At 43.3% G+C, this 13,934-nt stretch overlaps 1 protein-coding gene across 1 annotated transcript; it reads right to left on the reverse strand.

Moving 5' to 3' along the window:
• Positions 1–5,598: 5,598 nt before the first annotated feature.
• UBIAD1 (UbiA prenyltransferase domain containing 1) lies at positions 5,599–13,459 on the reverse strand. The gene is made up of 3 exons (XM_082295785.1): positions 13,304–13,459; positions 12,593–13,145; positions 5,599–11,681 (listed from the first exon to the last, which is right to left on the reverse strand). The coding sequence occupies exons 2-3, from the start codon at positions 13,113–13,115 to the stop codon at positions 11,194–11,196; spliced, it is 1,011 nt and encodes a 336-aa protein (XP_082151911.1). The 5' UTR covers positions 13,116–13,145; positions 13,304–13,459; the 3' UTR covers positions 5,599–11,193.
• Positions 13,460–13,934: the final 475 nt, after the last annotated feature.

The raw sequence follows: 13,934 nt of genomic DNA on the forward strand, positions 1-13,934 counted from the left end.
ATGAATAAGGAGAAGGAATGTGTTTCTGGAAAAGAAAGCACGCTCAAGGAACTGCTCCCTTCTTAATGAAACACAAGACAAAGACTGGTGCCAAGAGAGGAATAAAAATCACTGACAACCAGACAAAATGATGTCACCTTCCAGGTACCTGAAGTGGCTGTGTCAGCACATGGAGCATTGCAGAAAGAAAATTCAACCTTTGTAGTTTCTGGAGATAAATCAAACCCATTCACTTGTTAATATGGGTAAGGCTTATTGTACCCTTTGTAAGTTCTTAACTAGACCTTTTGTCCTAGGTTACAATGTAAGATGTGCCCACAAGCATGTATTCTATCACCATCTTCATGAGCTGTTAAAACCAGGTGGGGCAGTGCTCCCTGCCTCCTCCCTCAAGACTATGTCCCGTTAATGGCCCATCAGTGCCTTATCTCATGACTCATCATTCCATTGTGAGATGCTCCACCCAGAGGGAGAAACCAAGCATCCCATCCTGGATATAAACTGTGATTTTTGAAGACCACAGGCAGCCTTTCCCACTGGATTTCCAGAGGATAAGAGCTACACACCTACCACTGGACCTTCTGAGGAAGACCAGATCTTTCTACACAGGATCACCTCTTCAACAGAACCACATCCATTCACTTCAGGAGGACTGCAGCCACCACCTTATCGGACTGCTACTGCTACCCTGACTAACAGGGTCAGGTCGTATCTGACTCTGTCAGTTTAAATCAGTTTTTTTCCCTGCCTTGTTTATATATATATATATATATATATATATATATATATATATATATATATATATGTAACGAACTGTTATTCCTGTTTCCCATATCTTTACCTGAAAGCCCCTTGATTTCAAAATTACAATAGTTTGGAGGGGAGTTGCATCTTCCATTTCAAGGGAGGCTCCTGCCTTCCTTAGGCAGACACCTGTCTTTCAAACCAAGATACCTTTTGAGCAGCCAGGGATCTTGTCTGAATCCTTTCACATACCAGTGCTGTCTCAGGGATTACACTTTGTTGTCTTTTTTTTTTCACTTCACTGCAAACCAGGTGTGCTTTTTTCTAAATATGCTATCAGCTTGCAAAAGAAAATTATGGAAACTGTTAAAGGCTATACTGGAACTAAAACAAAGCAAAAAACTGTCATAAACCAAGACTTTCTTCTTCATCAAGGGCTGAGCTTAATTCACTATGCAGCCTGGTAAATACATCCATTCATGTGTAGCAAGTTTTATGGCAGAATTCAGACTTGAACAGATTTTTTATAGCCCAAGCACAAAATCCCAATTGGTGAGGCAGTAAGACAAGCTGCAACACCACTGCAGACAAAGGACAAAGCCCAGGGCCAGCAATGATGCTGTGAGGTACCAGGCACCAGAGGTGAGCACAGCAGGTTGCTGACAGCCAGCTCCCTCTTCACCAGGACTCCAACACATCCCGGCCAGTGCTTGGTATGCTTGGTAGCTCTGCCAGACTGTACAAAGCTCTGCCAGATCCCCATAGCCATATTCCACTTCCAGTCTTGGTTCCCCATATATGGCTCTTCCAGCTCACTTCAGTCCTGCCTTATAACCACATGTCCAGGCTGTTCTGCCCATCCAGGATGATAGCATGAATGGTGAGCACTGACTGAAACTATATTCACGAGCTGGGCATCAAGCCTGGGGACTCTCTTCAATGTCAGTCACTGCCAAGTGACCAAGAACAATTTATAGCAAACTGAAGTGTAAGGAGTTGATAATGAAACTATTTAATTTCCACCTCTGATTCAGCTGCCACCTGTAAAACTGCAGACAGGAATGGGCTCTGGAAGTGCACTGAAATACCATTAGATTTTCACCAGGCACTGCCTTCACCTTTATGCCTGTGCCCACCCACATCAGCTTTGTTATTGTAAATGACTTCCTGATTCATCACCACAAGAGCAGAGCTGCTTGCATCCTTTACAGACAGGTATCACATGCAGAGTTCAAAGCTCCCAGCACTCAAATGTCCTTTCCTGTCCAAGAGGGTTGTCACCCAGGAAAGGGGAAGCAATGCCTGCTGAAACTATGGAACACCATAGTCTCTTTGGACAACTGTCTCAGGTCAAGGACAAAAAAATGGAGCACAGGCTGTGCTTGGCCACTGACATTTTACAAATGCCTGTGCCACTATTGTGAACAGCCCTCCTGCCACAGAAGCCAGTTTCTGACATTCACACCTGGATTGACACCATTTGATGGTGACACTTTCCATCAATGTCAGCCTCAGCCCCAAGGTGTTTTATGACACTTATTTTAGACAAACTGCTTAAAGCTACACAAGTTCCAAATGCCACATTTCTGTATGCACCTCCATAGCCTGAGAGTTTGGGTCAATTTTACTGTTAAAGCTCTTGTTTGGCAGGTGAAAATTGAACAGTCTATTTCCACTATTCCCATTGCAGCACAGACATTTCTACTGCAATACCTTCTTGCAACTCAAACTATTCCCTGTCCCTTCCCCCATACATAGACAGGGACTCATAGGATTTCAGTTTTCCCTCCAGAAGTGTTAGCAGAGGAATGGTGAGTAGGATGGTGAGGTCTTAAGTAAGAGAAAGAATCTACATCAAATCCCATTTTCCCTAGAAAGTACAAAGCCTTACTTTAGTAAATGAGGAAAACATTTCTTCCCTTAAACTTTTCCTCCAGAATATGCTTTTTAGACAAGTCAGAATGCAACATGCATTCTCTCTCACACACAAAAAACATATGGGTGTCTAGAAAACAACCTTTTCCTCCTGTGAGTTAGCTTGCTAGAGAAATTGATATTCTGTTTATGTCTCAATCCTCAGGAGACATGCAGGGCTCCTAAATTACTTGGATTTGTTTCTTCACCATCTGGAGATGAGTTAACTCTTAGTGGGAATATGCATCACTCATGTATGTACTTGTACTTGCAACCCTTCCTAGCCCAACACTCTTCTGTAATAGGAGTTTAGGACATGGCTGTTTCTGGCCATGAACATTCTTCAAAACTGAAGATTCCTATACACACATAGACACTAGAAACAGACCAATTTCCTGCTTAAGGGTTTCCCAGGACATAGCTCTTGTCATACATGAAATCCCTATTTGTGCTTGGTCTTTGCATATTAAGTGCTTTAAATAATTAATTTTGAGTTAATTATTTTTAAATTGAATGTTACAATTAACCCATCAGCCCAGGTACAAAAATCCAGTTCCATTATCAGTGTTTCTATTTGTTTAAAGTTTATTAATAGAGTTGCACCCTTCCCAGTTAAAATTTTCCCAGTTAAAAATCACAAACTTGCCCCTTTTCAAGCTACAAACCACTGGTACACCATAAGAGTTACCTTTCCTGTGTTTACTGTATACTTTTACAAGTGTTCTGAGGTGTGTTGGATGTATTTTAATACTTTTTGTAGGTGTTTCACTTGCATTTTGATTCCAAGGCCAAAACCCCCCCACCCTGTCTTAATAGCCAGCAGCTATTTCTAGCTACAGAGCCATTACTCTGCAGGCAAGTTCCATGGCAACCTGAATACCTGAATTTTAATGAAGGTATTGTATTCCCTTATCTTTAACTGATACCACCCCCCCTTGACAACGATGAGCCATTGGTGGACAGAGATGATCCATCAAAGGGAAAGCACCAATCGCCTTGGACCGAAGGGGCGGGCTGTGGGCTGACTGGGGGCGGAGCAAAAACTGTAAAAAGGACGAAGCCGAGAGGCGGGCTCTCTTCTCTCTTCCCCTCTTGCTCTCTCCAGACTAGCTGTGGGAGACATCGGTGCTGGGCATTAAAAGCCTTACCCCTTTTAAGGGGCTTTTAGTAATTTTTTTAAGTCAACCCAGCACTGCAAGTTTTTTTCTCTACCTGAGGTCTAGTGCTGTCTCAGCCAGAAGATCTCAAATCCCTGCGCTCCTGGGGCATACCATCTACCGAGCCATAGGATCCCAAATTTTTATATTTTTCTGATTTCTGTAATTTTTCAATTTTTTCTGTTTTCAATAAATTAATCTTTTTAAGAGTTGTCTCATTTCTCACAGCTCTTCAGAAGACAAGGAGAAGGACAATAGACAGATGCACAGGACTTGCTATCTCAGATGCAGATGCGAAATTCATACATTGAGCCAAGTCCTCTCCCTTTTCCAAATCCCAGGTTCTTCAGTCTAAGAACCACACCATCAGTTTTGTGAAAATGCTGAATATCTGTAGTGCTGCTACAAAGCAGCACTATGTAACACAGCAAAAATTCCCTACATGTAAGAAAGACTTCTTTTCTCTAGAACACCTGAATTTCTGTGTATCCACATCTTACGCAGAGATACTGACAGAACCACTACTAAACCTGGAGTAGTTTAGATTCAGCTTCCCTGGCTCATCCTTTCTCTTGCATTTGAGCAAGTTAAAATCCTGGGATCCAATGACCTTGAAAACTAGGTCATTTAGGATATGGATTTAAAATCCAGGCTATTGCCTCTGAAAGGAGGACAGAGGCCCCCCATTGCTCACAGAATAGCAGGTGATTCCTGCCACATGAGCTAGGGGGAAAAGAAGAAAAATTTTTTGACACAAAGTAACCCGGATTTCAGCTCCCGAAGTTCATTAATATATAGCTATCTCTCCAACTCCCTTCTTGATCTTTTCCTTTAATCTTTCTCTCCCCATGCACGTACAAATGTTGTTCCACCTTTTCCTGGAAACCTCAGCAACAAAGGTTTGAAGAAGCAGGGATGCTGCAGAAGATCCATTCAGAAAGGAGCTTTACAGAAAGCCTACAGCACATCACTGGGGAGGCAGCTTTGTGTTTCTAGGTGGCTAATCAAATTCTACTTAAGAACTAATTTAAGGAAGAAGAAAGACCAGATGAAGAATGGTATGGCACAGCACCAAGTATACTCTTAAGGCTTTATTAAGCTCTAGAACACACACAAAAGCACATGAATCTCTAGCATGTTATTCCCAAACTCTCCTTTATTTATACTGACTGGACCTAAGCTTTATATAGCAGTAGAGGTATCCCCCACAGGTTAAAATATGACTTAACTGTGGCAGCGGCCTCATGTCATACAGAAAGTCATTTATACTCTATCTGAAGTCATTTCATCAACCCTTGGGACAATGGCTAATGAGACTGGGAAGATGGTTTATTAGACTCTCTTTCCATTAGGTCAAAGTCTGAGAAACCGCTTAATTCCCATAGCACGATGATTTGTGCAGATGTATTTGCAAATGCTGCATGAGATGTAAATTGCCTGAATTTGCCCCTTATATCAAACCAGCATTTGGTTTATTCCCTTACCACTAGTATACCAGCCCATTTGGGGCACAGGCTTCGTTTTTTGGCTTGATTGCACACCTATATGCATCATCTTTATTCTTTGTGCTACATCAGTGACAGGACACACAAGCCAAACCACTCCCTAAAAGAACTTTCCATTCTGTTCATTCTAAAAAAGAGTCTAGGCTTTATTAAAATTGCTGGGCTATTCTGCATTTCCCAGTTAACAAACCGGTCATGAATCTAGCACTAGAACAAAGAGTGGGTGCCAGGATCTCCCACATCGCTTAGCACCTAAAATCACTGCCAGACTAGCAGACCTGCCCAGTGCTACTCTAGCCTAGGACAAGACATCTGAAAGGTGCCAACCAGGAGGCAGACTGGAGGAGGCAGACCCTAACCTCCTCTGTTTCTAAGCTCTCTACACTCTCAAGCTCCTAGAACAACATTTCAGATCCAGTGTTTTAGCAAGGTTCTCACTGTTTTCCTTGCTTCCTGACAAACCACCTGTGACACATCTCTCAGCCAGCATGTTCATCTTGATCAGCCATCTCATTAATGCGCAGTTTCTCCTTGTTGTTTCATGATAAAGTAGCATGATGGGTGCCATAGATTTTTAATTCTTCAAATCACTCAGGTCCTGGCAAGCCAATGAGAATTCAGCAGAGGACAGTCAGGGGTTATAGCTTTGTTTGGATTTGTTCTGCTTTTAAAAAACATTTGGATCTTCATGTGGAGAGGTTGTGAACTCTGGTGTGTGAACTTCTCACTCAGGATAGTGCATGTATGAAGCCTAGGAAAGATGCACAAACACAGGTTTCTTTCTGAGGGAATGGATAAACTTGGCTGATAACCCACTGTTCCTGTAGATCAGTGAGATAAATGTTGGAGCAAGTCACACTCTCTCAGCTGACCCCAAAGGAATGCTTAACTATGTCCTTCAAGTTTTTGTCATTAAGACAAATCCTTGTGGCCACTGAAACATCTGGATTAAAACATGGGTTTTCCTCATGATGTAGCAAGAATAAACACTGACAGCATTGAAAGTTATCATCAGAAAAGAGTGTAAAAAAATTTCTTGACAAATTTGTTCATTTTGGGTCTTACTCTGAGTTCAGAAAAGCACAAAGACCTTGTTTCAGACAACAAAACATGGGCATGATCCTGTCCAGCACTGGGCCTGTTTCCTTTAGATATACAGCTGCAATAAGCCAGCCCTGCTTATTCAATAAGCCCTGGCTTATTGAAACTTACACGTTTAGGCAATGCTGAGAGCCACTGATTTTATCTTGGCTGGATATTTAATTCCACCTTAAAAATAGCCTTAAGAAGCCAGAGTAGCATTTCATTCCTTAAACATGTAATTAAGCAGGTAAAACTCAAAGTATAAAGTGACTGAAAGTGATTCAAATAAAAATAATCTACCAGTGACCAGACAGAGCAAGGTGTGAGGGGAAAGGCCTAGTTATTAAGGTTTCAGACTGGAAAGGCGAACTCTCAAGTACTCTCCTCCAAGGAGGATCACCTTGAGTAAGCAGCAGTGACTCAGTCTCCTCACCCAAGTAATGGGAAGAACAGAGTCCAAGCTGCTAAAAACACTGTAAAAGTATTAAGATTTTCCACTGGGGATTCAAGATGTGTTAAAAGCAATTGACTGAACAGAAGTACATCTCATAGAGTGTGCAGACACTGCATTCTTCCCTCCATGAGTGTACTGTCCTTCACGCATAGCTTGCCCACACTCTTTTGAAAGCTCAGCCCTCAGCATCTGACCAGAAAGAGCTTATTAAGCCATCAGCAAAGGCTTTAAAATTTAAGAGCTGACTGGCTTCCTTCAAATGCCCATTTCTGCCAGTACCTGCCTAGGCCAGGAGCATCTGTCCAGTCATAATCTGCACAACAGAAATTCATCTGCAGCCATTTATCTTTCAAGTACCCTTACACCAGCAGAGACCCAGTGAGATACAACCAAACACTAAAATAACCCTTGCAACAGGTTCCCATAGAGAAAAGGCGCTGCAGCAGCAATGGAAGAGCAACGCTGCCATCTGCAGACACTCAGAATTACAGCCTCCTTATTCGGGAAGATCAGCCCATGTATCGATGCCATGCTGTCCTGCATTTTATCCTTTATAACTACCTCCAAATGCATTTGTGGAGCACACTGCACCAGTGGCCAAGGCAGGAAAATTTCAAACCGTGCTTTAGGCTCGTTTATGACACATACGGGGGAGGCATTATGCTGTCATAGTTCTATGGAGCAGTGACCATGGCACAGGAAAACTGGCAGAACACACTGGTGAGGATGAAGAAGTTAATCTTTATTAAAGATATTAAAGTTCAGCTGAAACCTCCTTACAAATGCTGAACAGTACATGGCACAAAAAACTGCATCAGAGAAAATTCTGCACATTGATGAATATACCAGAACTACTCTAAGTCTGCCGTTAGTAGGAGATGATCACTCCTACAGAACTGTTTTGCCTTGTGATAGGGAAGGACAGGACTGTGTGAATAATAAAAGGACTTTTACACACAAAAAAAGTATGATTTTTCAGGCAATTATACTATAAACGTGGCAGATGAAGACCCTCTTTTTTTCGTGACCATGTTTTAATCCATGTGCAAATATACAACTTGAGTAATATAAAAGAATCAAACATAATTAACAGACTAACATTCAGACAGCTTATTGGGTAAGAAGAAAGGCCAGGAGGTGCTTTAGGACACATTAACATATGGTCTACAGATCTGTTCATCTACCAGTGCACACTCATCACACTGCAATACAGCTCATCAAGAGAGACCTGAAAGAAGTTTCTAAAGTTTATATTTGGGGAAAGTAGCATGAGACAGGGAAAAGTGGAGTAGGGGAAGAGACCCAGCATCTTCATCACAAAGCAAACCAATAAATGAATCTCTCTTACTACTCAATGATTATATGTGAAGATTATTTTGGCCTAATTACATTGGTTAAGTCACCCTTTACGTTAGTTTGTATCTAAAATGTTTTCTAGTACTAATAAGCTTTTTGGAAAGCACACAGAGATAAAGCACTTTTTACTTTCAAAGCTCTCTTTTATGTCAGCTCAGCATCCCTGTGAGGTAGGCAAAAATTAGCTGTTTTCTGAGACAGAAGTTAAATGACTTCCTCAAAACCATGGTGTAGTGGTTTGGTTTGCTAAACCATGACACATGGTGAAGAATGTGTTAGTTATTACTAATATCCTCAAGAACCTGAACGATACTGTTTTTTAGAGGGAATTGGAAGTAACCAGCATCTGGAGTAAGGAATTACAAAATTTTCATCTCAGTTTTACTATTAAAATACTTTGAATCCCCCCTATCTCGGAAAGTGTTCCACACACATCTTTTTGTACTAATGAGCTGTTTCATCTCAGTAACAAAAAGCACTGGTCCTTTCCAGCCCTAAGTAGACATCCTACCCAGGCAAGGGTAGCCAAGATACAGTAAGAGTTACGTACTCTACGGCACCAACGACCTTCTCATCATTACAATTACGGTTATCAAAGATACAAGCCAAGTTACTTTGAGGAATTTATCTGGAGTACTCTAGTTTTTGTAAAAGAAGTAGAGAAAAGGTAACTAACCATTCTTTGAAATGGAAAGCTATTCAAAACCAAGCTGTCATAAAATGAAGCACACAGCTGCTACAAAGGGCAGGATTAACCCAGTAGACCCGCATATCCCCAACTGCAAGGTTAACAGGTTTGTCAGCTCAGCCCTTATCCCTACAAAAGCTTTTGGTTTGCAGAAATGTGAAATGCGTATTGGAGCCAGGCTCTTCTTCATTCTGTAGGTCCACAAAGAAGCAACAGTAGAAACTCTGTTGTGTATATCTGCATTGAAAACAGTTTCCAAAACCTTCTGGATATCCCCCTCCATCCATCTGAGCTGAACTTTTGCATTTTCTTCTTTAATTTTTAATCCTAACAAGTATTTTGCTGTAGAAAGCAGTTGCTGAAGCCCATCTCTTCTTGTCCTTTGCCTATCCAGATTAGAGAGATCATGATCATCTGCCCATTTTAATAAATAAAAGATGAAATTGTGGCTCTTTAAACAGGCCTGCAAAAACTCCTTCCCATTAACTTCAGCTCAGATGTAACTGCTGGGTAACACTGGATAACATGAAGCCATAAAACCAGTCTCTAAACAGCTGTACCATGTAATCTGGTACCATTAACTCAGCTTTACTGCTGTCAGTACAACCCACTAATGGGACACCTGGCTCTTCCAGATGAACATCACGAGGGCATAACTTACCTATGACAGATGCAGGGTAACACCATGTGAGTTTATTGCTAGTTTATTGCTCGTGTGTAAAAGCCCTTCATACAGTGGTTCACAGACACACTTGTTCAAAAGCAAGGCTGTGACCTGGCACCACCAGCTCTAGTTCAACACCTGTGTCAATTCCTCTGAGCTTTCCACAGCTCCTGCAAACAAGCTTTTCACTAAAACCTGTGTACAGGTACTAAATAAAACAGAAGAGAATTCAGTTGCCACTAAGTAATATGGTACAGATCAAATCCTTCTTTGGACTGGAAGGCACATGTTTTCCCCATTATGTTTAGCATGTTTTTCACACAGCTACATAACTGCTGAAACAATAAATTCTCCAAAGGGCCACGTGAACAGCAAGTGGCAAGATCTGCAGGAGAAAACAAAGCAACACTGTAAGGTATAAAGGGGGGAAAAGTTGTGGGGAACTTCCCTTCAGTGATCTCTTAATTGTGATTCAGTGACACAAACTCTGGACTCCATTAGGAAAAATCATGTTAACAAAATTGGTTTCTTCCCATTTCCAGTCCTTCTTTTTATGCAGAACCAATGCAATAATTCAGATTTGTTTTTTCTAACACTGTATCTTTCTTCTTTGCTGAACTGTGCTTCTTAGGATAAGACATTTCAGTATAATGCTGTGGGTCTCTAAAATAGCAGAGAAAAACAAGTGAAAAAAAAATATTTTTAAATCCATTTGTTTTCCACCTATGTATCCATTAATCCATAGCTATTCAGAGAAATCTGGCACTTTGTCAGCTCCCCCTTAACTCAAAACCTGTCATTTCAGAGAGTAAATTCTAAGCAAACACCAAAATGGAAACCATTTGTTTTTCTACCCATTGAGGGCTTTACAGTTGCATGGTTTGCATTTACAGCTTCAGCTTTTGTAGCACAATACAGATTTACTGGTTTTGGCTTAAAGTTTGTGCAGTGGTCTAATCGTGCTCCATTTTAGCACCACAACCAACAGAGATTTATAACTTTGAAATTTCCAGACTATATGGAACAAGCAGAAGCAATAGTTCATGAATCAGCATCTAGCGCATTTCAGGGGGCTTGGAAATAAAAGCTCAAAATTTGGCTAGGAAAAACAAAACAAAAATTAAAACATACAACAGATGAAGATGAACTATGCTTACAGGAGAGTGAAGTAATGGCATCTACGTTGTGATGCTAAACATTTGGCAGTGTTTTCTGATTCCCACAGGGGAGCCACTGAACTCCTTCACCATGGTAAGAAAAGAAGTGATAAGAGCAATCATTGTGCTTGTGAAGTGAATGGAGAGTGTGACCTGAGGCTCTTTCATTGAACTGAAAGTGAAAAAATTAGGTGGCAGAAGGATGAGGTTCTTTAAACATTTCCTTGACCTTATGTCACCTTGCTCCTCAAAGCAAAGCCACACAGTTCACCCTTTCTGAAGAACTGATGAATCACTTTTTTTGAAGTCTGCTGTGTAAGCTATCCAAGACCAGAAATCATAACATTCACTATCAACAGTGCAAGGTGGTCTTTCTATTCTTCTCACTGTCCACAATGGGTCATTTACTCATAACATCCACTGTTAATTGGCATGACTAGTGAATAATGAGGCCTGACTCTACAGCTCTTTTCACAGTTTGGGCAGAGCACCAGCAGGTGCCAATGTAATGCCAAAAACATAGAAAAGCCCCAGCAGGAGATTGAGTTTGGCTGTCCGCTGAGGAATTTTGCTGAAGCTCTGACTCCGGAACTGTCTTTCCAGTGAAAATGCCATTGGGATGGTGAGCAGTGGCAATGCCATGCTGATGGTATAGCGTGTGGCCAGCACACAGAAGATCAGGTAGGGCAAGAAGAGCAGCACGGTGTAGAGAACATAGGAGAAGGTGGGGCCAATGAGGATGGCCAAGGTGACAATTCCCGCCTGCCGGTCCGACTCCATGTCCCGTGTGTTGTTGCTGTGCAGGATAGCCTCAGTACTGAGGGCCAGAGGGACAGCGTAGAGCAGGGGTGACACAGACAGGTAACCAACCTGCACTGCATGGGCAAACATGACAGCCAGGGGCCCAAAGGTGATCAGGATCACCACGTCACCAAGCGCAACGTATTTAAATCCAATTCCTGTGGCAAGACACAAGAATAAAATCAAGCATCATCAAACAATTCAAATGACTGAAGAGAATGGATGACATAACAGTTCAGCCTCTTCCTGTAGGAATATTGCCAAACAACCAATACACATGCAGCTATGGACAAGAAACATATTATCTCCTTTATAAAAGATAACAAAGGAAAAGCAGTTTCTGGATTTCTCCAGACAAACAATGTAACAAAAACTAAGGGCCAGGTTTTAATACCCATCTAGAAGTACCTGTTTCTGCAGAAATCTATGGAAATAAGGTACAGTGTGATCATGCATACTAGAAGCTGATCCTGAAGAAATACAGGAAATGCTCAGAACAAAATGCAAAACTGGCAAGACTCTTTCAGGGAAACCCACATAACTGAAAGTCTTGACAGTTTGAAACTAAGTTGTTTGTTCTTCTCCTACTAATGATGTTTGTATCTATCCAACACAGGAAGACACAAAAATATCCTTGTCTTATTAAGAAGAATCACAAACTGTTCAGCATTCATAGTGAAGCTTTATCTAAAGAGTAACAACAAAACGTTCCAAAACAAAGTAACATTCCCACCAAAGGAAAGAAAATACGCCACTAGCTACTATGCTAAAGGATATGAGAAAAACATCACAGAAAGGTTCAGCAATAGTTCTGATAAGCATCTAAAGCCATATATGTAAATAATAATGCCTCAACACCATTATCCAGCTGAAGATCTTAGTATGACTCTTCCCACAACATTCAGTTGCAAAGAATGCAAGTTTATGTACCAGTACTTCAAGAAATACCACAAACATCTTATAGCAGTGCACTAGATAGATCACGTGTGTCTTCTAGAAACCTTTGACAATTCAGCTGATTCTATCACATCTACATTCAGATTCACAACAAACGGGATGCAGCACTTACCTCCGGTATAAAGGAAGGAGCTGGAAAGTCCTCCAAAGTAAATCAGGGCCAGGTGCTCCAGCTTGAGCGGGGAGACAGCATAGAGCCCAGCAGCACAGATACAGCCCACAGTGTAGAGGAAGACTCCAAACCGTACTACATCCTGCGGCTCCAAAATCTGGTCCACCAATGTCCTGTCATCACTTTTCTTGTGATCGATGCCTTTGGAAAAGTCATAGTAGGTATTCACCAAGTTGCCGGCCCCATGCACAGCCAGGACGGTCACGGCGCTTCCCACCAGTAACCCCGGGTCGAGTGCTCCCTCGGCCCGGTACGCCAGCGCGCTGCCCAGCGCCACAGGGGTCAGAGAGGCACTGAAGCTCCAGGGCCGGAGCGCTAGCACATAGGCTGCACACTTGTGTCTCCATCTGCCGGGGGCGGCCCCGTCAACGCCCGCCAGCGCCGAGCCGCTGCCGTTCCTCTCGTTCCCGCGAGGGCTCTCGGCGCTGATACTGATCTTCTGCACCAGGTCTGCTGGTCCCATGCTCGCCCCGCCGTCTCGCAGCAGCAGCACCTAGAAGGGGAAGGGCCGCGCGTTAGCAGGGCGGCAGGGCCCGCAAGGAGCGAGGGGCGCCGCCGCCATAGCGCCCCGTGGGGGAGGGGAGAGTGCCGCCATTACCCGCCCTACCACGACCGCCAGCCCGCCCGGCCTCGCCAGCCCCACGGCCTTACGCGAGGGGTTCCGCACCCGCCGGCACCTCCCGATGTACAAATTAAAAGGAAAATTAAGCGGCCCACGGCGTCACGCGCGGCGGCGAGGGGTCACCCCGCAGCACGCGCCAGCACCACGATTCACGTCATAGCCGCCACGGAGCGCCCGACGCCCGGCACAGACACAACCACCCTTGCTCTGTCACGGGCAGCCGGACACATTTCAGCGGAACACACGGGGCACGGCATGGCAGCGCCCTGCTTCTTTTGCGCATGCGCAAGGCGCACACAGGGCTTACACCCGGGACATGGCTTGCGCTGGGAAGGACTTTAAAGCTCATCTCGTTTCACCGTCTGCCATGCGTAGGGTAGGGACACTTTCCACTGTCCCAGGTTGCTCCAAGCCCCGTCCAACCTGGCCTTGGACACTTCCGCGGATGGGGCAGCCACAGCTTCTCTGGGCAACCTCCGCCAGGACCTCCCCACTCTTACAGGGAAGAACATTTTCCTAACATGTAAACTAAATTTCCTCTCTTTAAGTCTGAGCCCATTCTCCCTTGTTCCTGGTGAAGAGTCCTTCCTTGGCCTCCTTGTAAGCCCCTCCAGATACTGGAAGGCTGCTCTGAGATCTCCACACAACCTTTTCTTCCAT

The sequence above is a fragment of the Coloeus monedula genome, assembly GCF_965178545.1.
Source record: "Coloeus monedula genome assembly, chromosome: 22".
NCBI classification, from domain to species: Eukaryota; Metazoa; Chordata; class Aves; order Passeriformes; family Corvidae; genus Coloeus; species Coloeus monedula.

Excerpts from the sequence above, each read along its gene's own strand:
- UBIAD1 (XM_082295785.1), bottom strand. The coding sequence starts at position 13,115 with ATGGGACCAGCAGACCTGGTGCAGAAGATCAGTATCAGCGCCGAGAGC. Across the intron at positions 11,682-12,592 it reads CTCCTTCCTTTATACCGGAG|GAATTGGATTTAAATACGTT; the intron begins GTAAGTGCTGCA and ends GTCTTGCCACAG.